This window comes from Podarcis vaucheri (genome assembly GCF_965113315.1).
Source record: "Podarcis vaucheri genome assembly, chromosome: 16".
Classification (NCBI taxonomy): Eukaryota; Metazoa; Chordata; class Lepidosauria; order Squamata; family Lacertidae; genus Podarcis; species Podarcis vaucheri.
Window position 1 is genome coordinate 27,820,556 of NC_138754.1, and position 27,158 is coordinate 27,847,713.

General features: G+C 47.6%; 2 protein-coding genes across 4 annotated transcripts in view; one reads left to right on the top strand and one right to left on the bottom strand.

Annotated features, from left to right (window-relative positions):
- GGT1 (gamma-glutamyltransferase 1) overlaps window positions 1–25,351 on the top strand; it is a 34,812-nt gene extending 9,461 nt beyond the window's left edge. For both annotated transcript variants that reach the window (XM_082203251.1, XM_082203250.1), the window contains exons 2-13: window positions 4,880–5,084; window positions 5,187–5,314; window positions 7,295–7,384; window positions 9,922–10,114; window positions 12,277–12,434; window positions 12,824–12,973; window positions 13,986–14,122; window positions 15,403–15,587; window positions 19,292–19,419; window positions 19,690–19,802; window positions 20,457–20,570; window positions 22,341–25,351. In XM_082203251.1, coding sequence (XP_082059377.1) covers window positions 4,891–5,084; window positions 5,187–5,314; window positions 7,295–7,384; window positions 9,922–10,114; window positions 12,277–12,434; window positions 12,824–12,973; window positions 13,986–14,122; window positions 15,403–15,587; window positions 19,292–19,419; window positions 19,690–19,802; window positions 20,457–20,570; window positions 22,341–22,484 — 1,734 coding nt within the window. In that variant the 5' untranslated portion in view covers window positions 4,880–4,890 and the 3' untranslated portion in view covers window positions 22,485–25,351. The remainder of the gene's footprint in view (window positions 1–4,879; window positions 5,085–5,186; window positions 5,315–7,294; window positions 7,385–9,921; window positions 10,115–12,276; window positions 12,435–12,823; window positions 12,974–13,985; window positions 14,123–15,402; window positions 15,588–19,291; window positions 19,420–19,689; window positions 19,803–20,456; window positions 20,571–22,340) is intronic.
- The window catches only part of GGT5 (gamma-glutamyltransferase 5), a 36,198-nt gene continuing 33,614 nt past the window's right edge, over window positions 24,575–27,158 (bottom strand). For both annotated transcript variants that reach the window (XM_082203264.1, XM_082203263.1), the window contains exons 11-12: window positions 26,727–26,837; window positions 24,575–25,699 (exon numbers count right to left, since the gene is read on the bottom strand). In XM_082203264.1, coding sequence (XP_082059390.1) covers window positions 25,553–25,699; window positions 26,727–26,837 — 258 coding nt within the window. In that variant the 3' untranslated portion in view covers window positions 24,575–25,552. The remainder of the gene's footprint in view (window positions 25,700–26,726; window positions 26,838–27,158) is intronic.

A 27,158-nucleotide genomic window follows, 5' to 3' on the forward strand; every position in this document is an offset into this window, starting at 1 on the left:
TTTAGTCACCAGGAAAGAGCTTTCCTTGGCATGGGTGGGTCAAACCCTGCCCAGAAGAAGCCTTGGATTGTCACTGCCGCTGCCACCACTGGACTCACATGGCCTGGCCAGTGTCAGGAGGAAGCTCCAGAAGCAATCAAACCACCCATTATGCAGAGTGTGGTGCCATGACGAACAAGGTGCCCCAAGACCTTTGCAATCCTCTGGAGCACCAGGCATATTGCAGGCCAAAGGTGGGACCCCTGCAGCCCTCCAGGAATAACTGGACCAGCTCCCATCTTTCCTGACCATTGGCCGTCCTGGCTGGGGCTGATGGGAGCTGAAGTCCAACAACATATTGGCAAAGGGGGCAAAGAAGCTTGAAGCACTGGCTTCATTCACACGTAGGCACAGTTCCCAATGCAACCTCTGGCTGTGGCATCCCATTAGAAAGGAGAATTGCACGGCGTAGCTGAGACCTAACCCTGTGCAAGCCCCAACAGTACAAGCCAAGGCTGCACAAGAGTAAGAGACATCTGCTTAGTCCCATTGGAGATCTAGACCTGTGTTAGGCAGACAGAATAGGGCCTAAGCTGGGCAGGCAGGTGCTGTCTTAGAGTCGGGTGCGTCTCAGGCGCAGGCCAATCTCACCCCAGCAATGGCATAACGGAACTCCAGCATGAGAGTTTGGGCACCTCTCACCAGAGCAGTCAAGGGAGAACACAGGATAGCACCCTCTCAGGCAAGAATGAGAGCCAGCCGTTTCTCACCACCAGCAGCCTAGAAGTCTCAGGCAAGGGACCCCACATCCCAGAGAACCATGAGTCCATCTTGGAGCATGCAAAGTGATGGGGACTCTGGTGCTAGAATTAAGTCCATCAAATGTTCATCACCACCACCACAAGCTATGAGCACCACCAAGCTGAGAGGTGCATTTTAGCCCTGGTCACCCCCCAACACCATATGTTGGGGACATTTTTTTTTTTTTAACTGAATAGCAACAAGGAGTCAGTAGTGGGGATGGTGAGGCAAAAGATCCTGGGCCCAAGCACACATGCATATTGTATAAAGGTGCAAAGCCCTTCTTTCGCACCCTGTGAAATATAAATGCGCAGAGTTTTTAAAAACTGGGCAATGGCCAGCTGCCCATGACTCCCGAGCCTCCCCTGATCAGTCAAAACAAAGGGGGAAGGGGGCAGGAAATCTGTACCACCAGACATCTCTGGTTCCCCTTTGGCAGTGGCAGTGGCAGTCAGCCACCTGGAGCCAACCTGGTAGCGCAGTTGGCTCTGGCTGGCTTCAGGAGCTGGTCGCTGGTCGCTGCCGTGGCATCCGCCATTTTTCCTCTCTGAAAGTCCTCATATGATGTGTCTTGTGCGCAACACATCACATGGGGACTTCCGGCAAGGAAAAATTGGCAGACACCCAGCAGCGGGCAGCTCCTGAAGCCAGCCAGAGCCAACTGCGCTACCAGACTGGCTCCAGGCCGCTGCCACGTTTCCCAGGGACAGATTTGCAAATCTGGGGACATTCTGGGGACGGAATTTGTCCAGAGACAGATTTGCAAATCCGGGGGCTGTCTCCAGGAACCAGGGACGTCCGGTAACCCTACCGTGGACCCTGTTTTATTTATTATTACAGTGGTACCTCGGCTTAAGTACTTAATTCGTTCCGGAGGTCCGTTCTTAACCTGAAGCACCACTTTAGCTAATGGGGCCTCCTGCTGCTGCCGTGTCGCCGCTGCACAATTTCTGTTCTCATCCTGAAGCAAAGTTCTTAACCTGAAGCACTATTTCTGGGTTAGCGGAGTCTGTAATCTGAAGCGTATGTAACCTGAAGCGTATGTAACCCGAGGTACCACTGTACTTTGTTTATTGCATTTATCTCCCACCTCTCCCTCCAAGAAGCTCCATACATGCTTCTCCTTCCACCCTGCACCCCCTACCCAGCATCTTATTTAAGCCCCACCACAACCATGAGGTAGGTTAAGCTGAGAGGCGGTAACTGGCCCAAGGTCACCCAGTGAGCTTCTTCACGGCCAAGTGGGGATTTGGTTTTTTTTTAAAATATTTTTTATTGGTTTTACAAAAATTTTTATAGACAATACAAACAAATAAAGAAACAAACAAACATGTATAATTTCATATCCTTTTTTTCATAAACCTCACTTCTCCGACTCCCCCGAACCTCCCCTTTCTACATCCCAATTTCCAAAATTATTTCAGCAAGTCCTAACACTTATTTTTATCAAATTTGTCCCTTATTTATTCTTTTCTTTTACTTAATCTTTTGCCACTGTAATCCCCTTTTTTCTAAAACTTCAACATTTTAGCATTCATCAATTTTATAATATTTCTTAAGATAAATTTTAAATTTTTCCCAATCTTCTTCCGCCGTCTCTTTCCCCTGATCATGGATTCTGCCAGTCATTTCAGCCAGTCCCATATAGTCTATAACCTTCATCTGCCATTCTTCCAGAGTGGGTAGATCTTGAGTCTTCCAATGCTTTGCGATGAGTATTCTTGCTGCTGTAGTAGCATACATAAAAAACGTTCTGTCTTTTTTTGACACCAATTGGCCGACAATGCCCAAGAGAAAGGCCTCTGGTTTCTTAGGGAAAGTACATTTAAGTACCTTTTTCATTTCATTATATATCATTTCCCAGAAAACCTTAATCTTTGGACACGTCCACCAGAGGTGATAGAAAGTACCTTCAATTTCTTTACACTTCCAACACTTATTGTCAGGTAGATGATATATTTTTGCAAGCTTAACTGGGGTCATGTACCACCTGTATATCATTTTCATAATATTTTCTTTCAAGGCATTACATGCCGTAAATTTTAAGCCGGTGGTCCACAACTGTTCCCAGTCAGCAAACATAATATTATGACCAATATCCTGTGCCCACGGCCAAGTGGGGATTTGAACCCTGCTCTCCCAGGTCCTAGTCCAGCACTCTAACCAGCACACCACACTGGCTCTGTCTTTCGTGTGTGTTATGTTTTTGTCCGATCTGCTTGTCTGCTAGAGCAAGCCTAATTTAAAACCTCATATGTGATATATTTACGGTACACTCACCAATAAGTAACAGATTTTCTTTGTTACTGTTGGGGGGGGGGGAGAGCTGCGTGAAGAAGCTCTTTCCAAAGCCTTCTGATGGGGTTATCAAGGAGCAAAATCACCTGCCATCACTCCTTGGCCACAAATGCATATAAGCAACCCTTTCCAGGTATTCCATCTCTCCTCTAAAGATGCCCTTTGCACGTGGTCAAATGGGAAAGAGCCTCTCTGCCCCTCTCCCTGCATGGTTTTCTGTTTATCTCCCCACAGTTGCTGCTCCAAGGAAAATTATTTATATTATTTAAGAGATTTCTGACCCTAACCTTTCGCCACAAGGTCCTGGTGTGTGTGCAGTGGAGGGTTACAAACATATGATTGTACAACATAAAAAAATCTAATAGAACAATTTAAAACAAACCAAAGAACACGCGCAAACAAATGTGGATTGTCTGCTTGACAAGGCTCTTTGTTCCGGGACGGCTGGGTTATTTGCCAACAGATCGAGCGCAGAGATGGGCAGGAAACCGCAGTCAAGGAAGGCAGGTTTAATTCCTGGTGTGTGCCAAAGATCGGCTTTGTCTGCTTTCAAGGGTCCTTGTGCCTCTGCCCAGTTGCCCGAGAGCAGAAGAACTTTACTTGCCAAGGAGTGAAAGGATCTGCTCAGGTTACCCGCAAGTCTGGGCACAGAAGCGGAGACTCTCTGCTCCTTTGGACTACGTGCATATTTCAAAAATAATTCTGGAAATACCAGTTTGGGGGCAGGGGGTGGAGGAAGCTGCCTTATACCAAGTCAGACCATTGGTCCATTGTTTACACTGACTGGCGATGACTTTCCAGGGTTTCAGACAGGTGTTTCTCCTGGATCTACCTAGGGATGCCACTGGGAACTAAAGTTGGGACCTCCTGATGTGGAGCTATGCCACTTCCTCCAGTTAATGCAATTAATTGGCTCTATTCCACAGTCTGGAAGAGACTGCAGCTGGCAAAGAGTGACTTGGGGTATCTGGCATCCGTAAGATCATCCCTGAGTCCTGCAGAACAGATTCCATCTGGTTTGCAGCAACCCTGCAGTGTTGTCAGACACCTAATGCGGGTTGGGAGTTGGGCTGAAGCAGAGAAAGAGAGAGAGAACAGTTTACAACAGCCCTGCAATGTAGTCCACTGTTAATATTGCAGGCGAGAGGGAGGCTGAAGATGGTTTGGACTCCCTGTCAGAAAATAAGTTCGAGTCTGATGAGAGATGGAGAAAAAAAATTTCTCTAGCCACTTTCTCCATGCTGGGCATAACTTGATGAACTTCTGCCATGTTGCCTCTTACTCATCTATTCTCTAATATTTTTCCTTATACGATTCAGGACCACAATACCTAAAGGACCACCTCTCCCAATATAAACCAACCTGGACTCTGTGTTCATCTTCTGAGACCCTTCTTCCTGTGCCTCCTCCATGAGAGCCTGGAGGGTGGCAACATGAGAGCGTGGCCTTTTCTGCAGTGGCTCCCCATTTTTGAAATGCTCTCCCCAGGGAGACTTGCCTGGCACCTTCATTATACACCTTTAGTTAGGCGCCAGGCGGAAACTTTCCTCTTCAACCAGGCCTTGGACTGATTGGCACCCAATGCCCTTTTAAATGTGTTTGTGGAAGGGAGGATTATTGGTTTCTCTCTACTGTATTATGCATTTTGTGTTTTTATATTGTAATTTTATGTTGTGGAGCTGCCCCTAAATCTACAGGTATAGGGGCAGTATACAAACCTAATAGTTAATAAGATGGAGTCGCTCCATCCCCTTGGCAATTCTGCTTGCCCTATTCTGAGCTCCTCTCGTTTTCTCCTCAGAAGCGGCCAAAATGAAGATGCTGGTGCTGAACTCGAAACGCCTGCAGATCGGGGCCCTGACTGGGCTGCTCCTCCTCCTCGTGGCTCTTGTTGGCCTTTTCTTTGGGCTCCGCTCTAAGCCATCCTTTGCTCCCCTAGAAGATGGCCACATCTACAAAAGTGCCGCCGTGGCCACAGATGCAGGGCCCTGCTCTGTCATCGGCAGGTAGGCAGGTCCCTCCCTTTCCCCCCCAAGGTGCCAGGAAGCTTGGTGAGGAGGAACGCCGCCCCTGTCTGCTGGGCTGTGACAAGGCTTTGTCTTCCACAGCGATATCCTTCAAAAGGGCGGCTCGGCCGTGGATTCTGCCATTGCGGCTCTCCTCTGCGTGGGCCTGATGAACCCCCACAGCACGGGCATCGGAGGGGGGCTCGTCTTCACCATTTCTACAGCGGACGGTAAGTGTTATGTACTGAAGTTCTCATCCTGGGCCAGCAGGGGGATACTGTAGATAGTTATGCAAATAAGGGATCGAAAGTGACGTTCAGTGATTGGATAGTTTTAGAAAATTGTTACAGTTACGTTGTACTGGAGCTCTATATAAGCAGGCTGACTGAACCCTTCAGTTCAGTTCTGTCCTGGCCTGTGAATAAACAAGAGCTGTCTGAAGAATCGCTGTGTCGTCTGATATGTTCACCCACAACTTAACAGTAAGGATGGGCAGAGGGAGCCACAGGGGGGTGGCAAGACATGCCTACCTGTCTGGGGCAGCTGCTAAGGCTGCCTTTTCCAACTGGGTGCCCCCAGATGTTTTGGACTACAACTCCCATCAGCCCCAGGCAACTGGTTGGGGTTGATGGGGATTGTAGTCTGGAACCTGGTGAGGCACCAGTTCTGGTGGAAGCCACCAGAGACCCTCCAAGCTTCAGTATGTTTTTCTTGAACATATGTTGCACCCCCCCCCCAAATCTCTGAGATTCCAGGGGTTCTAGGTGTGCTCACCTAAGGTCTGAGTTTCCTTCTGGGAATGAGGCACAGGGGAGACTGTGGTGTCTTTATGATATATGGTTTATTTACATATCTATACAACTTGAGCTTATGATGGAGGGATTTGTGGCATTCATGCTCCAAGAGGTTCTGGCTTCTCCTATAACCACAGCAGCCTTGGACTTAAGTAGACACCAATCATTGCTCTCAAATGCTGCTCTTCGACTGTCACTCCAGCCTGCTGCTTATTATGTCCATTTTATAACTCCTAACTGCAATCCTAAAACACTTTGAAGCAACTCTCATTTGAGGAAAAGGGGGGAGGGAACCCATTCATTTGCAAATGAAATTTCCTCTTGATCTTTTGTTGTTCTAGTCGCTCCTTATCCCCAGGCTATCGCCTCCTGCAGAAGGCTAAAGGTAAAGGTAAAGGTACCCCTGACCGTTAGGTCCAGTCGCGGATGACTCTGGGGTTGCGTGCTCATCTCGCTCTATAGACTGAGGGAGATGGCATTTGTCTGCAGACATCTTCCGGGTCATGTGGCCACCATCACCAAGCTGCTTTTGGCAAACCAGAGCAGCGCACAGAAGCACCGTTTACCTTCCCGCCAGAGCGGTACCTATTTATCTACTTGCACTTTGACGTGCTTTTGAACTGCTAGGTTGGCAGGAGCTGGGACTGAACAACGGGAGCTCACCCCACCGGGGGATTTGAACCGCCGACCTTCCAATCGGCAAGCCCTAGGCTCAGTGGTTTAGAACACAGCACCACCTGCACCCCGCCACCTGCAGAAGGCTAGTCCTGGCTTAATTCGCTTTTGACACATCACAGGAAGCACCAGCTTGTCTTAATTAGCTATTGACACATGTTGATTCCATAGGGTTAGAAGCCCTTAGAACACAGCTCAAATACACACATGGGTCTAGCAGCCAGTTTTAACACATAAAGCTTAATTAAATTCTAATATTAGCTTGATCCGGAATTTAGGGTGTATTGCACCAACCCTGATTACAAAGTAAATATAGCTTTACCAAGCAGTCCTAATAATGGGATAACAAAGCTTGCTGAGTGTGGGTTACACTAGATATAAGGTAACATTACCAAAGTATAATACCAGTGGTAGGCAGCTTTCAACACAAAGAGCTGAGTTGTCCACTCCTGCTGTTGAATTGTTCACCTGTAAAGTTCAACAAGTGTATCGTCAGTGTGTACACAATGATTGAGCTGTACAAATCAGCAACTGGGCACTTCCACACCGACACTTGTACATGCTTGGAGAAACAGCTTGCTCCTCCCTGTGTTTCAACGTAATGTGCGAACCAGCCAGCAGCACTGCAGAGATGTGATCCTAGAGGGTGCCAATTTCTGACTAGGCCAGATCCATCACTGTGTTGACTCCCCCGACAATCTGTGGACAAGATGCTGAGACAGATTTTTTGCCTCTCAACAGGGAAAGTGGAAGTCATCAATGCCAGGGAGACAGCGCCAAAAAATGCATTCCGGGATATGTTTGGCAATGACACACAGCTGTCCAAGAAAGGTAAAGGGATGGAAAATCCTTCATTGGTGTTATTGGCAGGCTGGGATCCAGGTAGGTTGGCACGTCTAGAGCAGTGTTTTTCAACCTTTTTTGGGCAAAGGCACACTTGTTTCATGAAAAAAATCGCGAGGCACACCACCACTGCATGCGGAGAGAGAGATGTCAGAGCCCCGCTGCTCTCTATGGGGAATCGGATGAGAGCGGACCGCCTGTCCGCTCTCATCCGATCCCATCCGATCTGATCCCCACCCAGGATGGATGGAAAATAGGGTGGACACAGTCCGACGCCCGCCTAGTGGGCGAAAATTTGACTTTTTTTTAAAAAAAAATCTTTCGGATTTTTCAATTTTTCCCACGGCACACCAGGCAACATCTCGCGGCACACTAGTGTGCCGCGGAACAGTGGTTGAAAAACACTGGTCTAGAGTATTGTGGTGTAGGTAAAGGTATCCCTGAAGTTGTCCTAAATGTTCCTCATCTACCTCTGTTCCTGAGTCCGAAAAAATTGACCTTCCTGCTCAGGCTGTGCCATGTCTTATTTTTTTAAAAATATAATGTTTATTAAATTTTCTGTTTTACAATTTCATATAAACATTTTACAACCTTAAGATATCAATGACTTCCCTTCTCTTTCCATGATTCATTTTACATATCTTAAATCACTGCATATTTTACAAAAACTATACCAATCTGATTTCCACTATTGCATCCATCCAAACTTATTTACACTGTTGAATTTATCTCAAGGCTGCCAGCGTTTTCAGCTGTACACAATTCTTTTCCAGATATTCAGTGAACATTTTCTTTAAACATGTGTTCTTTTTGTTCTCTTACTCCATATGTTAAGTCTGCAAGTTGTGCATATTCTGTCAGCTTAAGTTGCCATCCTTCTTTAGTTGGGACCTTGGTCGTTTTCCATTTTTGGACCAACGAAACACAGGCCAATTTATGTTGTTACATACATAAATAAGTTTTTCTGTCACCTGGGAATTTCAGTCTGAATTATCTGGACTGTGCCATGTTTTTTTCTCCAAGGAAGAGTATGAGGAAGAAGCTCCATCTTACAGTTATTTTAAAAAATCTCCCGCTAATCTACTGAATCATAGAATCATAAAATTTGTAGAGCTGGAAGGGATCCCATAGGTCATCTAGTCCAATCCCCTGCAGTACAGCAATCTCGACTAAAGCATCTACGACAGATGGCCATCCCGTCTCTGCTTAGAAACCTCCAATGAAGCAGAGTCCACAACCTCCTGAAATCACTACCTTGCCCAGGAAACTTGTGCAAAGCACGATGGCACCAAGGGCAAGAAATCAATCTGTTTGTTTGTTTGTTTAGAGTATTTGTGCCTCACTCTTCATCCTGAAAGGCTCTCAGAGTGGCTTGCATGCGATCAAAACAAGACAGTCCTTACAATCGGGGGGGGGGGGGCACCACACGCAAAGAAAAGATGACAGGAAGGGAAGAGGAAAATCAAAACTCAAGAGCCTATTTCTAAAAGTTGTTCCTATAATGACCAGCTGGCACGGTTCAGGAGCAGGAGATGCCTGATGAACCTAATACTGTACACACTTAGCATTTTTATTTAAATTGGTTCATGTGGTGCCCTTGTCTGGTTTGCATCCCACCAGGCCTTACTCAGTTGCCTGGGCTCTAACCTAATTAAGACACCCCAAACACTTTCTAGACTGGTGACTGGGAGCAGCCGCCGAGACCACATAACACCGGTCTTTGCTCCCAGTACGTTTCCGAGCACAATTCAAAGTGTTGGTGCTGACCTTTAAAGCCCTAAACGGCCTCAGCCCAGTAGACCTGAAGGAGCATCTCCACACCCATCATTCTGCCCGGACGCTGAAGTCCAGCACTGAGGGCCTTCTGGTGGTTCCGTCATTGCGAGAAGCAAAGCTACAGGGAACCAGGCAGAGGGCCTTCTCAGTAGTGGTGCCCACCCTGTGGAACACTCTCCCACCAGATGTCAAGGAAATAAACAACTATCTGACGTTTAGAAGGCAGCCCTGTTTAGGGAAGTTTCTAATGACTGATGTTTTAATGTATTTTTAATCTCTTGTTGGAAGCTGCCCACAGTGGCTGGGGAAAACCAGCCAGATGGGTAGGGTAAAAATAGTGTATTATTATTATTATTATTATTATTATTATTATTATTATTACTACTACTATTTATTATTTTATTTTGGCCACCTTCAAGAGGTCTGCAGAAGTACCCTCCAAGTCCTTTCATGAAGGCTAATCTTTACCAGCCCCCTGAATGCCACTCAGAAGTTTGCTGGGGTCCCCAGCACTGACCCAAGGGCCCTGACTGCCGCCTTCTTCTCCTCTTATGAGCCAGCAATTGAGGGGAGCCCATCTTGGCCCACAGGTGCCCCTCTTCTCTCCTCACCTCCTTCTCCATGAGGTGCAAAGAGGGAGTTGTGCGCAGCCCTTTGAATGTGGGCTGCCCTGAGGCAAAGCTTCCCCAAAGCTCCCTGCCCCTCAGATACTGGAATTTTGATCTCTTTGCTCTCCCTGCTCGTTCCAGGAGGGTTGTCCATTGCAATTCCGGGAGAGATCCGTGGCTACGAAATGGCTCACAAACGGCATGGCAAGTTGGCGTGGAAGGAGCTGTTTCTGCCCAGCATTGAACTGGCACGGAAGGGTTTCCCAGTTGGGAAAGGCCTGGCAGGAGCCCTGGCATATAGAAAGGAAGCAGTTGAGAGCAATCCGTCCATGTGGTAGGTTTTGGGGGTAAGGCACTCTGTGGCACAGGGAGGTCAAAAGCGCAGTGGGAGCTCAACTGAGGGAGCGGTGAGGGGGTTGGCTCCCTCACAGGGAGATCAGAGCCAAAGGAGGCCACCAAACTGTTGGCAAACCTTTTGGCCGTACCTTGGCTGGAATTTGGCACGGCTGCCAAGTGCCTGATGAAATGGCTTCAGGGGCCAAATCTGCTCCACAGGCTGCCAGCTCTCTCTGTCTCTCATTTAGGTCATCACAGTTGTTCCTTCCAGTTTAATAAATCCCACAGAAAATAACCCTCGAAGAGATGTAGCCTCTCAACAAAGCATGTCTCATGTTTTAGGCTCAAAGGCCTTTCTATGGAAGTCTGACTGACCAGACATTTTGCTGCCTCAGGCAGATCAGCAAGTGGCGCCATCACTCGCCCCACCTACCCCAAGTCAACGTGCAGAGTTGGGCCCTCTTCAGGTGTTCAGTATCCACATTGAAGAAAGGGTGAAGGTACCCCAGCCTTTCCCAGCCTGATGCATTCCAAATATTTTGGACTACAACTCCCATCGGTCCCAGCATAATATGGCTGCCCTGGTTGGGGCGGATGGAAGTGTTAGTTCAAAACATCTGAAGGCTGCCAGGTTGGGGGAGGATGTCCTGCAAGTCTCCCCATCCACTGTAGACCCTGGAAGGTGACCCACGGTGCTGTCTTCTGCCTCAACATGCTTCCATTGACAGGGTTCCCCAAACCTGAGTCTCTAGCTGGTTTCGGACTACAATTCCCACCATCCCTGACCATGGTCCTGCTAGCCAGGGATGATGGGAATTGTAGTCCAAAGACACCTGGAGACCCAGGTTTGAGAAACGCTGATCTAGGAGGTTACAGTGCTGCCACGTGAGCTAGCACCCAAGCACCCATGTGTCCAGCTCTCCTTTTTTAAAAAAGTTTTTTCTTTATACTTTTCAAATTTATACATTTCATTCATTTTACAATCCATTTAACATTTCAAAATTTGTCTTCCTTCCCCCTCTTTCTGAGGTTCCTCACATTTGTTTTATAATATCTTCTGCATATCCAAGTTCATTTAACTTGCTCATTTATTCATATACTGTAAATATACAGTGGTACCTCTGGTTAAGTACTTAATTCGTTCCGGAGGTCCGTTCTTAACCTGAAACTGTTCTTAACCTGAAGCACCACTTTAGCTAATGGGGCCTCCTGCTGCTGCCGCGCCACTGGAGCACAATTTCTGTTCTTATCCTGAAGCAAAGTTCTTAACCTGAAGCACTATTTCTGGGTTAGCGGAGTCTGCAACCTGAAGCATATGTAACCTGAAGTGTATGTAACCTGAGGTACCACTGTATACTCTTATAAAACTGCAGGTTATTACAAATAATCCTGCTAATGTTTTTATCTGTTTACAATTAATCTTTAACTACTCAATAAACCATTTCCATTCTTTTATAAAAAGTTTGTTATCTTGATTTCTTATTCTTCTGGTAGGTTTCGCCATTTCTGCATATTCTGTAAGTTTTTGTATCCATTCTTCCTTTCCTGCGACTTCTGCTTCTTTCCACTTTTGGGCAAGTAACATTCTTGCTGCTGTAGTAGCATACATCAATAAATTTCTATACAATTTAGATAGTTCTGTCCCTATAATTGCCAAAAGAAAAGCTTCTGGGTTTTTTGTTTTTTTATAAAAGTTATTCTGAACATCCTTTTCAATTCATTATATATCATTTCTCAGTAAGCTTTAACCTTACTACAAGACATAGCTGTCAACTTACAGATTTGAAAATAAGGGACCAGCAGCCTCGAAAATAAGGGATCAGCAGCCAAAATAAGGGATCAACAATTACTTTGATAAAATACATATTTTGTTGCATGCAAATGGCTTTAGATACCTATTAGGTCCATAAATTACCATATAGCATATATTCAACACATGAAAACAGCAACAGTTTGTTGTTGACAAAGGACAGCTGGACATAGAAAGGGCCCAATTACCTTCAGTAGCTTATTTAAGGGACATCATCAATAAGGGACAGCAGCGGGACATGGTGCTGGGATAAGGGACTGTCCCGCCAAATAAGGGACACTTGACAGCTATGCTACAAGACCACCATGTAGCCAATTCTCCTTGTCTTTCCTCTCCCTCTCCCCCACCAGTGCGGTCTTCTGCAAAGATGGGAAAGTTCTCCAGGAGAATGAGATTCTCACCCTACCCAACTTGGCCCGCACCTACGAGATCTTAGCCGAGGAGGGTCCAGATGCCTTTTATACCGGGAGCTTAGCTCAGCAAATTATAGCCGACATCGCAGCAGCAGGTGAGAAATCTGGATGTGGCAGAGGGCTTATATGGGAAAGGTCCACTGCCATTTCTAAACCCCATGAAAAGCTCACTGGCAGCTTGGCAGTCCTATGGACTAGCCACCTCTCCTTTATACACACCAATTGTTTTTGCCACCCATGGCAGGGGTGTAGCTTTTAAAATCCATGCCAAGGCGTCCTGGGAGCTCTGGTTCAGTCCGGATCACAGGATCCAACTCCTAGGGTCTGAGATTCCTTCGCCCCACCCAAAAGTTGGTGGGCATTGCCGTTCAAAAGGCATGCATGCCCCGCGTCAAGAGCTCAGTTATGTGGGGTGGGGATTACCTGGCTGGGCCCCCCAAATATTTTATTCAATTGGGACCCCTGTCCCCATCTTCTCTTCCAGGAGGGAACATCACTCTGGACGACTTGAGAGATTACACGCCGATTCTAGATGAAAATCCTTTAAAGGTCCACATAGGAGAACTCACCATGTTTGCCCCCAATGCCCCCTTTAGTGGTGCTGTGCTGGCCCTGGCGCTCAACATCATGAAAGGTAAGATTTCTCCTCTTTAGGCATGAGAGGCTTAAAAATGCCTACAGTGGTACCTCAGGTTAAGTACTTAATTCATTCCGGAGGTCCGTTCTTAACCTGAAACTGTTCTTAACCTGAAGCACCACTTCAGCACCACTTAGCTAATGGGGCCTCCCACTGCCACCGGAGCACAATTTCTGTTCTCATCCTGAAGCAAAGTTCTTAACTTGAAGCGCTATTTCTGGGTTAGCAGAGTGTGTAACCTGAAGTGTATGTAAGCTGAGGTACCACTGTACTTGTTTGTTGTATTTATATCCCACCTTTCCACCCCAAGGAGATGAAGGTGGCATACATGGTTCTCCCACCCACCCCATCTCAAATTAATCTCCTCAACAATCCTGCTTTTTATTGTGCAAATTATTTACAGTGCAGGTCTACAAAGTTCATGTCCGTCTCAGTCACTTGCAGAATCCGGGAGTGGCCCCTTCCGGCTTCTCCCCCAACATAAGAACTTCGGCACCCCAAGCCGCCTCCTCCCCTCCTTGCGTTTCACCCTCTGCGCAAGCTGGGTGACGGAGGTGGTGTGCGTCTCTCCTGGCCAGCTGGGTGAGGTGAGGCGCTGGGGCTCTCAACAGCATCCTCAAGCCTTTTCCTCACTTGGCTGGCCCCTTCCCTCTCTTCTCCACTGGAGGTATGGTCTCCGCTCCTCCACCTGCAGCTGCTGGGTGACCTTGGGCCAGTCACGCTTCTCTGAAGTCTCTCAGCCCCACTCACCTCACAGAGTGTTTGTTGTGGGGGAGGAAGGGAAAGGAGAATGTTAGCCGCTTTGAGACTCCTTAAAGGGAGTGAAAGGCGGGATATCAAATCCAAACTCTTCTTCTTCTTCTTCTTCCCACCGCTGGAAGAGGAATTGCTCCTCAGGAGTTTCAGAGGCTCTCTCTGGTTTGGCTCAGATTGCGCCCTTGCCAGCTTCAGCTGTGGCAGGGGCTCTGCTCCCCTGTCTGATGGCCAACCTATTGCTTCTCTCTGGCAGAATTTAATTTCGCCCGCAGCGACGTGGAGACTCTGGAGAAAAAGGTCTTGACTTACCACCGCATCATTGAGGCCTTCCGCTTTGCTTATGCCAAGAGGACTTTACTGGGGGACCCTGCGTTTGTCAACATTGCCGGGGTAAGTCCATCGCTGTTCTGTAGTATCCGAGGAATAAGCCTGCTTGCTTTAAAGGAGCAAAGTGGGAGAGGAGAGGAGCCTTCTCCCCTTATACCCCTCTTCTTCATTATTAACAGCACCTTCTCCACCCACCCCACACATGCTTCTTCTCCCCTTAAACCCCTCGCCTGCATTATTAGCAGCATCCTTCTCCACACACCCCAGGCATGCTCCTTGTCCCTTGAGTGCTTTTCCTTCCCTCCCCACTTAAAATGTGGTTACAAAGCACGGATCCACATGGATCCTCAGGATTTTTGCACTGGGTCACCTCAAATTCACCATCAGATCACATAGCATGTCCATGGCTACATCTTGCACCAAAAAAATCACACACCCACTGTTGCCTGGGGCCGCAGTGGTGCAAAAACGTGGTTACAAAGCATGGATCCTCAGGATTTTTGCATTGGGCTACTCCAAACTCACTGTCAGATCACATGTCTGTGGCCATAGCATGAACCACAAAAATCATACATCCACTGTTTTGTTTATATTTTTTTTTCTTGTTTTCCTCCTCTAAAAACTATGTGCGTGTTATGGTCGGGTGCGTGTTATAGAGCGAAAAATACTGTACTTAAATCTAGCTCATGGGTAGACAAACTAACTGCACTTCACTGTGCCTTTGGCCAAAAAAGGCTTTAAAGGATGTAAAGCATGGATAGGCAAACTAAGGCCCAGGGGCTGGATCCAGCCCAATCGCCTTCTAAATCCAGCCTACGGATGGTCCGAGAATCAGCTTGTTTTCACATGAGTAGAATGTGTGCTTTTATTTAAAATGCACCTCTGGGTTATTTGTGGGGCATAGGAATTTGTTCATTTCCCCCCCAAATATAGTCTGGCCCCCCACAAGGTCTGAGGGACAGTGGACCGGCCTCCTGCTGAAAAAGTTTGCTGATCCCTGGTCTAGCTTAAAACGTGGTCTGAGTTTGAACCTCTGACTGAGTGGGCCTTCTCACATTGCTGGCATGGTGGGGAAAGATGGAAAGAGCGGTTGTGCCCAGGCAGGTAGGAGAAAATAAAGATATGCCCTCCCCAATGCCAGGGAGGCACAGTGGGAGTGTCTCTCAGAGAGTTCTCTCCAGCGAACTTACAGGAAAACTCTGCGCGCTTCAGCTCCTATCATGTGCCCATCTAGCAAAACATGAATGGTTGGTTTGACTGCATTTTAAATATCCCACAATGCCAAGTCAGGTCCCGACACGGCGACAACCGCCACTGCCTTTGCTTTCTCTCCTTCCATCCAGATCATCGAAAACATAACCTCGGAGCACTTTTCAAAGAAGCTGTGGGCCAAAATCACTGATGGGACCCATGAAGTCAGCTACTACGAGCCAGAATATTACACTCCGGATGACTCTGGGACATCCCACCTCTCTGTGGTGTCCGCGGACGGGAGCGCTGTGGCTGCCACCAGCACCATCAACCAATAGTAGGCGCTCTGAGCATTGCTTCCTGTGCAGGGGACTCTGCCAAGGGTGGCTGGGATGGGAACTTGCAGTGGAGAATTGGCTTCTGCTGAAACGGGCTGTGGGGGAAGGATTAATTCAGAGGAGCCTGGATAGCTCAGTTGGGTAGACCATGGTGCTGATGATGCCAAGGTTGCAGGTTCGATTCCCGTATGGGACAGCTGAATATTCCTGCATTGCAAGGGGGTCAGACTAGATCATTCTCTAGGTCCCTTCCAACTCTATAATTCTGTGATTCTATGACAGTCTTTGATGGATTACACTGCTTTCCCCGGGTACGCACAGACGCTCACCACAGGATCCAAGGAGAACAAAGCTGTTTATGTCTGGATATGGACTGAACTAGATCCAAATCAGTGGTTCCCAAATTCCCCCTGATCCCCAAAAACCACTTAGCATTGCTGAGGGCCTTGGCGGACCACATAACAATCTTTCTGCCTGCTATTGCAATAATAAAATCATAGAATTGTAGAGTTGGAAGAGTCATCTACGAACGACAGCTAAAGATTCCCTAGCAGATGGGCCACCCAACCTTTGTTTCAACCTCTGTTTAAAAACAATGTATTGTCCTAGATATTGCACAATTTAAAATTGTACCTTAATTGCTTCTTTTATTTCTCGTACAGTGTACTTTGTTGTATTTCGCGTAATACAGTAAGAGAAGCAATTAAAACACTGTTAAAAAAATCAATATAAATAGTGCAATGGGTTCAGGGCCATCCCCTGCCTTCATCCACAAATCCACAGACAACTTGAATGAAGCTTGTGGACTCCTGGAAACCCCTGATCTAGTTAATCGACATTATCCAGAAAAACCTCAATCTGAGATGTGCCTTAGACAATGATACAGTATGGAGATTGGCCCTATATTGTCCTGGAGAAGTTTTTTCCCCCTCAGCAAAGAGTTGTCCACTGCCTCCTTTAGGCTAGAATTGGCTGTCACTGCAGCCAGAGCCGGATTTAGGTTTGATGAGACCATAAGCTACTGAAGGTAATGGGACCCTTTATTCGTCCAGCTGTCCTTTGTCAACAACAAATTGCTGCTTTTTTGTGTTGAGTATATGCTACATGGTAATTTATGGTCCTAACAGGTCCATACACAACACAAAACACTGTTGCTGTATGTAGGTTTTATTTTATTTGTTTTTTTATCTTATATTCTGGAAATGTACATCCAATTTTTTCCCTTTAATTTTTTGGGGGGCTCCCAAGAGAGTGGGGCCCTAAGCTATAGTTTGTTTAGGTTATATGTAAATCTGGCACTGACTGCAGCTCCATGTCTGGGAGAAAATACTTCACCTGGAAGAATTCTTATCTTCACAGAATTGTCAAAGACGCAGGAGCTCTCTTTGGGTCAGGAGCATTGAGGAGGAGAACTGATCCTCTCACTGGAACCAGAAGACCCTTTGGGTCCCACCCTTTCCAACTGTTACAATTCTACGATTCTATGGTTTTGGAGGAAAATCTTGGCCGTTACATCTTTCACCAACAGCAGTTGCAGATGGAACATTTTCCACCTGGTGTCAGCACTGGGTTATATTGGTGGTGGAGCAAACCCAACCCAACCCAACCCAACCTAACAAACACAAACCATTTGTACTTTCCTGAAGAATCAGACCCCCAGGTCCTCAGTCCAAAGCCAGGTTTCCCTCCCCTCTCTGCAAACCTGCTTCCAAGGACAGAGACGCTTCATCTGTTCATTTTGTAAAACTTGTCATGGGCTCTTGAGTGTTTGCAGGTGCACATAGGAGCCTCTTTTTCTAAGCATCCAATCCTTTCCCATGCAGGAGGAATGTTTGTAGCACACAAAACAGGAAGCATCCAATGATGTAAAGAAGAAGACGAAGAAGGAATAGTTTATCTTGGAGATGCTGGAAAGGATGAATGTTTACAGACTCTCAAAGTGTCTCTATTTTCCAGGGACAGTCGCAGATTTACAGAAGCCGTTCCGGTTTCTGATTTAATCCCAGAATGTCCAGCTTTCCCTTAGGCCATCCCTAATTTTAATCAGAGAAATGTTGTTGGGTATAGTAGACCATCCCTATTTTCATTGGTCATGGAGTTATGTGACCCCCAAGCTAAGGAGCTCAGTAACTATACAACCTTTAGAAGACCTCTGAAGGCAGCCTTGTACAGTGGTACCTTGGTTTACGAACTAAATCCGTTCTTAAACCAAAGTGTTCTTAAACCAAAGCGTGCTTTTCCATAGCAGCGGAGGACTCAATTTACAAATGGATCATACTCAACATACTCTGCTTCCAAGGCAAAGTTTACAAACCAAAACACCTACTCCTGGTTTTGCAACGTTCTTAATCCAAGTTGTTCATAAACTAAGCTGTTCTTAAACCAAGGTGCCACTGTATAGTGAAGTTTTTAAAAATATTTTATGTTTTATTATGTTTTATGTGTGTTGGAAGCTGCCCAGTGTGGCTGGGGCAACCCAGTCAGATGAGCGGGGTATAAATAATAAAATTCTTATTATGGAATAGGACGTCCCTATTTTCATTGGAGATATGTGTTTATGTCAGCTCAGCATAACCTGATAATGAACATTAAACTTTCCCAGCATTTCTGAGATACTAATCTCTTCCATATATATATATATATATATATATATATATATATATATATGAGCCTTAGCTTTGGACTTACTTTCGTAACTACAAAAGGATGGGAGCAAGAGCTGTTTTTAAGACCAGGCATGAACGGTAGCTAAGGAGTCCTCCTTGCCATGGGCTGCTCCTCTGTCTTCTAGAGCAGTGGCTCCCAAATTGTGTAATGCTGCTCCCTGGGGTGGGGGTGGGTTGAATATCTGGGGAGAGGGGCTAAGAGGCAAGAGGGCGGCGGTGGAGTACCGGAGGGTAGGGGGCATTGGGGATGAGTTTATGGAACCAAGGGGGGGGGGTCTGAAAAGGTTTAGGAAGCACCATCCTACAGGTTTGGTGACTCTGCCAAAGAGCCAAGAGGAGGGACCAGACCATAGCTGTCAACTTTTCCTTTTTCTTGCGAGGAATCCTATTCAGAATAAGGGAATTTCCCTTTAAAAAAGGGAAACGTTGACAGCTTATAGACCAGACGCAGGCCCAGTTCCCTGGCACATGGACCTCTTTGGCTCATGGGCTGCTCAGAAGCACACATTTTGTGCGCAGGTGTCCCAAACTGCTGTGAGGTGGTGATGCTAGTAAGGTAAAAAGGACCCCTGGGCGGTTAAGTCCGGTCACAGGCGACTATGGGGTTGCGGCACTCATATCGCTTTTAGGCCAAGGGAGCTGGCGTTTGTCCACAGAGAGCTTTCCGGGTCATGTGGCCAGCATGACTAAACCGCTTCTGGTGCAACGGAACACCGTGACGGAAACAAGAGCACACAGAAACACCGTTTACCTTCCCGCCACAGTGGTACCTATTTAACTACTTGTACTGGCATGCTTTTGAACTGCTAGGTTGGCAAAAAGCTGGGCCACAGCAACAGGAGCTCATCCCGTCATGCAGATTCGAACCGCTGAACTTCTAATTGGCAAGCCCAAGAGGCTGAGTGGTTTAGACCACATGTGTCTCTTTAGGCTCTCCTTGGCCACAAGCTTGTGTCTGAGGCAGCTCTCTTTCTGGAGCCCATGTTTCCTGCTTCCACCACCAGTGGACCTGACGTTGTCTTTCTTGTCCGGCTCAGCTTTGGCTCAGACGTCCTTTCTCCGGTGAGCGGCATCCTGTTCAATGACGAGATGGATGACTTCAGCTCCCCACACATCGTCAACGGCTTTGGGGTCCACCCGTCTGTGGCGAATTTCATCGCCCCAGGTAAGGCCTCTGGGGTGTCTCTCTTGGGGGCTTTGCATTCTGGCCAACTCTCTAGGCAAGAGCTTGGCTGGTGGTCCTGCCCAAAGGGCAGGCCGCTTATTCTCTAGCTCCCTTCTTCCTTGGCCAAAGGACACTGCGAACCCCCTCTGGCCCACACCAGCTTCGAGTCTCCTCCACCTCTGGATTTCCTGCTACAGTCTGGTGGGTAAGCTGGCTTTTAGCAAGGCCAAGGCCTGGGAATGCCCATCTAACTGCTCACCTCCCTGACAGGGAAGCGTCCTTTTTCTTCCATGTGTCCATCTATCCTAGTGGATAAGGAGAACAAGGTCCGGATGGTGGTCGGTGCTTCTGGAGGAACAAAGATCACCACAGCAACAGCAATGGTAGGTTGTTGGTGGGCTGAGGAGAAGCCAAACAGGTTTAGGAGCAAGGGGAGGACCCTGGGCGGTCCATCGCAGCCTCAAGGCCTACAGCAGAGGAGACCTTGCTGCCCCAGAACTATGGATGAGAGGAAGAAGAGGCCTAGTCTGGAAGCCAAGGGGATTGAGACATGGGATGGTGGTGGGGTCATGTCTCTCATGATGGTGCAAGGCATTAGCGATTAAAACCACCTCTTCTTCCAGCTCTTTGGGAGGGCTCTGGGAAGGCTTGATTGCCTTAGGGTAGAGCCAGTGTAATTAGGATGTCAGGCTAGGAGTTGGTGAGGTCTCAGTTCCAGCCCCCAGCTGGCCATGAAGTTCTCTGAGTGGCTTGGGGGGCCATTCCCCCTCAAGGGAGAAGGCGATGTGCCATTTTGAGCTCTTTGGAGTAAAACAAAATGGAGGGTGGGAAAGGAAATAGCCTGGTCGGCCTGGTTGGGGCCATCTTGAAGTGCCTTTGCTGGGCGTGTTGTGGAGGTGGATGAGGGGAGGGTCTCCCACACTCGGAGGGGCCTCACACAGGGCAGAGAGCTGCTTTGAGTCCACATTCTAGGAACGGTTGTGCGTTTGCGTGTCTTCGTGCTCTACACGGGGTGCCTTGTTTTTCTCCTCATCCAGACCATTCTCCGCTCCCTCTGGTTTGGCTACAACATTAAGGAGGCGGTGGAGGAGCCTCGCATCCATAACCAGCTCTTCCCTTCCCTCACCGTCCTGGAGAATGAGGTGGAGCAGGTCGGTCTGCCTCGAAGAGGGGAAGGGTGGGAATGAAGAGCTGAGAACATCAGGTCTGCTCAGGAAGCTGCCTTGGGCCATTGAGTCCAGCCATTGGGGTTCATCCCGCTCAGCGCTGTACACACTGATAGACAGCACCGGTTTCAGACAGGAGATAGTCTCAGACCTTACCTGGACATGCGCTGCGATGGCAGATTGAAATTGGAACCTTCTGCATTCAAAGCAGCCGCTCCACCTTGAAGCTGCTACGGCGGCCCTTGCCTGCTTCTGCTTTCAGGGCTGACCAGATATTGCTCACTTTAAGAAAATTCACAGACTATAGCAGTGTAGTTGCAGGTTTAAGGTAGAAGGTAAAGGTTGCCATTCAACACCCCAATTCTGGCCTGCCCATTTGCCGGCGTGCATTTGCTCACACCATGCACAGTGAATGAACAGTAGAGATCCGGAGGTGGCCACCATCTTAGATGATTCTAGGTCTTTTTGAGAGGCCATCGAACCTCCACAGGCCAAGGCAATCTACCTTTACCAGATGCCCAGGAAGATGGGTGCAGGGGAGGAGGCTATTTCACATGCAAAAATATACAATTTTACTATGCATCAATATCTATAGTGCTGGTTTTATTTTGATACATTTTGTGTCAAAAACGTATTGACAGAAAAGGTATCAAAATAAAATCAGCAATATATCTATAGTCTGGTTTTATTGATATTTTAATTAATATGTTGTTGTGTATTATTATTATTATTATTATTATTATTATTATTATTATTATCCGCTCTTCACTATAAGGTCCTAAAGCAGACAACAGTATTAAAGACAATATTTAAAACAATTTAAAACAGCTTGCAACCATAAAAACAAGGAAGGGCCTAAAAACGTACACCTCAAGTGTCAAGAGCTTTATATGTGAACCACTTAGAGGTTTTTGTTGATTAAATATATAAATTATTATCATTATTATTATACAAAATATATTGAATTACATTATAGTTTGTCGAATAAATAAATGACGTACAGTGGTGCCTCGCAAGACGAAAAGAATCCGTTCTGTGATTCTCTTCGTCTAGCGGTTTTTTCGTCTCGCGAAGCAAGCCCATTGAAGGATTAGCGCTATTAGCGGCTTTTAGCGGCTTATCTGCTGATCGGATCAGCTGATAAGCGGCTTAGCGGCTTAGAAAAAGGGGGGAAAGGGGAAAAAACAGCAGGAACTCGCAAGACATTGTCGTCTTGCGAAGCAAGCCCATAGGAGATTCGTTTTGCGAAGCACCTCCAAAACGGAAAACTCTTTCGTCTACCGAGTTTTCCGTCTTGCGAGGCATTCGTCTCGCCGGGCACCACTGTATGTGCATTGCACAGAAGTCAGAAAGTGCCAGCCCACCACTGCCTGGCTGGTGCTCTCCAAGGTCCTAAGCAGACCACCCCTTGCCCCTGCCACCCCCCGCACTTGAAACCCCCTTGACTGGAGCTGAGGGAGATCCTCTTGCACACCTAGGATGAGAGTGAGGGCTCTCTGACCACAGAGGCACCTGCTAGCCTTTCATTCCACAACCTGGTCCCTTCAGGTGTTCCTGACTACAACTCCCATCATCCCCTGCTGGCCAGCATGGCCTTGTGATTCCGAGTTGTAGTCCAGAACATCTGGATGCTGCCGTCTTGAGGAAGGCAAGGCTCAGCCACTGCCGGCAACAGAGAGAGCTGCTGGGCAGGGAAGGGGGAGAGGAGTCAAATCAGATTCTTGGTGAGTGTGTTTATCTGCTTTCTGTGTCCAGGAAATAGAAGATGGATTGAAGAAGAGAGGACACGAGATTCAGAGGACCAGCAGGGGAGCTGTGGTCCAGGCTATCCTGCGGACAGAAGAAGGCTGGTCAGCTGCCTCAGACTCTCGGAAGGGGGGAGTCCCTGCAGGATACTAAACTGGCTCCAAGTGTGGACGGATCACGGACATAATTGCAGATTGATCAGTTTCTTCTGGCGACCCACTGAAACAAGTCCACCTGTACTGTGTTGTGGTGGATCACACATCAACAGCAAATCCCATGCCTCTGAGATGTTTCAGAAACCAGGAAGTACCTCCATCCATTGATCTATACTGCCCCAGTCATCATGGCATTAGAGGAAATTCATATATTGGTTATGACGAATGGAGAAAGCCACCACGAAAGGTCCTGCTTGCATGAGGATGATGTTCTGAGAATTGCCCTGGTCTGAAATGGTTCACTTGAGGAAAGATCTATGAGAGGCAGCGAGGGTTATCTCCTTCCTCCTTCTCATCACCACAATGAACCTCTTTTCTGGCCTGTCAGATATTGTCACCAAATAAATAAGATGGATTTGAGGGACTTCCTGATTAACTTAGGAGTAAAGGGGGGAAAGGATTGCGATGAGAACAGTCACCTCAGGTACAACATCTCCCATCTTACAAGAAACAGCATTTAAACTGGTCTGCCCGAGTTGACTGAGCGGTCATTGGACTGTGGTGGATTTTGATGCGTTCAGAAACTGAAAAGCATTAACAGAAGTGGAGAGAATCTTCAGCTGCTGGTTCAGGAAGTAAACACTCTGCCAAACATCAGGGTTTTTTTAAAAAAAAAATTAGGGTAATTAAAATTTTTTTAACTGGTTCTCAGGTATAATCTTAGTCCACCACATTTAGTAAAATGTTGTTTTGTTCTTAGTGTTGGATGGTTACAGCTTTCAGACCAAAATGCCTTTATATGTGGATTTTTCCCCAGTGGGAATATCTGGGGATGTTGACAATGCCAAAGGGTTAGATCCTGCCCCCTTGCAAAGTCATCTGGAGGAGGATGACAAGTTGTCTTTGGCCAAACTTCTAACAATAAAAATGAATATTTTACTTGGAATTTTCTTTTCTTTTCTTTTCTTTAGTCCCAAGCGTCTGTTCTCCTTCTACTGTTCTATAAAAAAATAAGACTGCAGAAACAGCAACAGCTGTTTCATTTGGGAAAACTTAAAGAGGCCCATCAAAGCCAAGAGCATTGTGAAGAAGGTTTTGGTTTTTAGTGGGACTGGGACTGTCAACTAGAGAGCTGGAACACTGTGGGCAACTCAGCTGAAAACCATTTTTTGACTTTAATAATGAAGAAGGTTTGTGTAAAGATGGCGAAAGCTTTTAAGGTTAGCCGGGTCTCAGTTTAACGCCTGAAGAAAGAATGGCCTCACTACACCTGGGGTGGCTCACAGTTAAACACTGAATGTTTTAGTACGTATTTTGCTGCATCAGAAGGTGTATGCATCAAAGCCAGAAGAAATGGCCTGTGATGCCCCCCCCTCCAGTTTGAGAAACGCCCCTCTCTCCATCCTTGTCACGGACTGTGTGGCCCTGAGGAGGAATCGTGGGAGCCTCTCCCTCCCCCTGCTCCTAATTAGGATCCTGAATCTTCCCAGGAGCAGTGGGATAGTATAGATTTGGAGCAGTGGTTTGCAGAGGGACATAGTTCAGAAGACAGAAGTTGGGAAAAACTGGGGGGTGAACAGTTAGGAGAGGAAGAACTGGGAGAGAGAGAGTTAACAAACTCAATGTTCCTGGAAAGCGTCCATCCGATCAGCCCAAGGCCAAGGAGGCCAGATATGGTGGCCGCACATAAGGCACAGTGGTTGCAAGATTAGGTTGCAGGACGCGGAAGTGACATGGATGACCAGGGGAGAAGTGGGTGAAAACCTTAATTGGGAGCACCTTCATTCCGAAGAATAGATGTGTTGTTCTCTCGCTGTGTTCATTAAAATCTCTAACCGGTAAGAGATTCCTTTCTCTTTGTTCTGCTTATCTACTGCCAAAGGGGGGCAGGGGAGGGAGCCAAGTCCCTGAAGCCTGACACCTTATCAGCGGCAGTTTCAGAAACAGCAAAATTGAACCCAAGCGAGGAGGGTGCCCTCTCACTCCAGTCCCTCTTGGTCTATAGTAAGTCCGGATGTGGGGGTGGTAAAATTGGGGCAGGGGGCAGGTAAGAGCTTGAGCTAGGAACTCAGAGATTTGGACTATATATAAAAGGAGACAATTCATTTATTAAAAAATATAGAACTCTGCACGAAGAAGAAAACACAAATCCTGCGCAGCTGTCCTTTTGCTGAATGAAGCTCCTGGCTTGACATCAACAACGCCCTCTGCACACACACACACCTAAACACAAACACAATATGGAGCTGCTGATCTTGCCTGCTCTAGCTGTTGCATCGAGCAGCTCTCTCTTCACTCGGCTCACTTGTGATCCCACGCAGGGAAAGAGTCTACCAAGTGTCCGCTCTTGGGAGTTTGCTGCCAAAGGGTCAAAGAGGCGTTTTTCATTTTCTGGCTGTGGGCCGATGAGGCAAGCTTCGTCCCCAGCACTTTGCAGCCTCCGGCGTCATGAAATCTGCAGGCTGGCTCCTCCTCTGAGGAGCCAGAACCATCGCATTATCCGGGGAAGGGACTCACGGCCTGCATGCCTGCCTGCAGAAAATATCCTCAGGCAGGTCCTTTGCCACCAGCTGCTGCTGCCACCACAACCCAGATCTTTCAGAGCGGCAAATGCTGGCAAATGGTTTTCTCTTGTCTGCCACACACTCATGCCAGCTTCTCTTCCCTGCAAGGCTGCCCATCTTCCTTGGATCTCGACACATAGCCTGGACAGAAGGTGCTAGGAGATGGTGAGAGAGGCGAAGGTCCATCCTGCACTCTCAGGCTGCAGCAAAAGCAAGGGCTGGTTTTTGGCTCAGTTCTTCCACAGTATAGCATTGCTCTTGTAAACACCTCTCACTCACTCTCTGTCTGTCTGTCTGTCTGTCTGTCTGTCTGTCTGTCTGCCTCTCTCCCCGAGAAAAAGAAATATGTGATGGAGGGATCCAGCTGCAACAAGTTCGTGTTTTTTTCAGACCCAGAAGTGGCTGCAGAGCTGCACTGAGAGAGTGCAGAGGGGCAGGCAGGCAGGCAGGCAGGTCCTCCAGGCCCTCTGGCTTTGCCTCAGACCAAATAGCAGCTGAGCTACTAATAGCCAGAGGCTTGGCCATTTTTCCTTAGATCCGAGTAGGGGAAGAGGCAGGAGCCTTCCTTAGAAACAGCTTGCACCACGTTCAGGCTCCATTGTATCGTCTTCACCGCGTGGCCCTTTTGCTTCAGTGCCGCCTCAACACTCTGCAAGGAAAAGAAGAGGAGGAGGGTAGAGGAAATACAGGCATCACTCTGAACATAGGAAGCTTCCTTAGGCAAAGCCAAATTAGTGGTCTGTCTGTCAGGAGCTCGTCCTACACTCGAGTAGGACCCTGGCAGAGACACATGCCCAACTGGCATGTTCTCTCCCTCCTGGTCAATCATTCGGGAGCTTCAAAAGCTTTCTTCAGCCCGAACATCACAGCGACCGATGCCAACAGACACCAGCACACTTAGGGATCCGCAGAGTCTTCGCAGCTTGCGTGACAGACCTCAGCAACTCAGCATTTTGGCTAATCCACTTTATTTACATATAAACACACATGGAGCACTGCAACATGGCTCCCTCTCTCTCTAGCATCAGACAGCAAAGAGAAAGAGCAAAGGACAAGAGTCCCACTTCATGGAACACAGTAACACAAACATCCTGTCTCTGTCACTTCCCACTCTTTGGAGTCAAAACATATACCGTCATGTCATGGACAACAATCCCATGACTGCAATCATGGAGCAGGAATTCTAACACCGTCTAGCTCAGTATTGTTGCTGCCAACTGGAAGCAGTGACTCTCCCAAGATTTCATGCCCAGGAGCCATTCCTAACCTTTCCTGGAGATGCTGCCATCGGGGATTGAACCCATACAGCAGGCTCCCCCAGGAGCTAGAACTCCCATCAGCCCCAGCCAGACTGGTCATATGACACAGGAGGTGATGAGAGCCTAGTTGTGCTTGCTGGGGCTGATGGGAGTTGTAGTCTGCAGCGCAGAGCTAAAAACTGGCACAGGGCTGTCGCTTTATGTTTTGCACGCTGCAGGACTTGTGGCAATCACTGACATACCCCTCAACTGTCCCGATTTAATAGGGATGCCCCATTGGGGGGGGGGAACCATGCTCTCTTGTGAGATCACAGCCCCCAAAGACCTGTGTGCCAGTTTTCTTCTGGGACATGTTGGAGGCACGCCTCTGTCTCATGGCTCCCCTTGAGACCCCAGAGAGCTGCTCACACGTCTCACCTTGTCAAAGGATTTCTCTACTTCGATGCCGTAGCTGCTGTTCACGCAGAGAAACGGTGCCTTGATAGCTTTGTCCACATCATACCCAAAAAACAGCTTGTTAGCGATGGTCTGCAAAGGAAGGAGCAGCCTGGCTTTAGATATGTTCATGGAAGAGAAGTCTCGCAGCAGGCAGACAGTGTGGTGTAGTGGTGTAGTTATCTCCTGCTTGGACTACTGCAACGCGCTCTACGTGGGGCTACCTTTGAAGGTGACCCGGAAACTGCAATTAATCCAGAATGCGGCAGCTAGACAGGTGACTGGGAGTGGCCGCCAGGACCACATAACACTGAGAGATCTGCATTGGCTCCCAGTACGTTTCCGAGCACAATTCAAAGTGTTGGTGCTGACCTTTAAAGCCCTAAACGGCCTCGGTCCAGTATACCTGAAGGA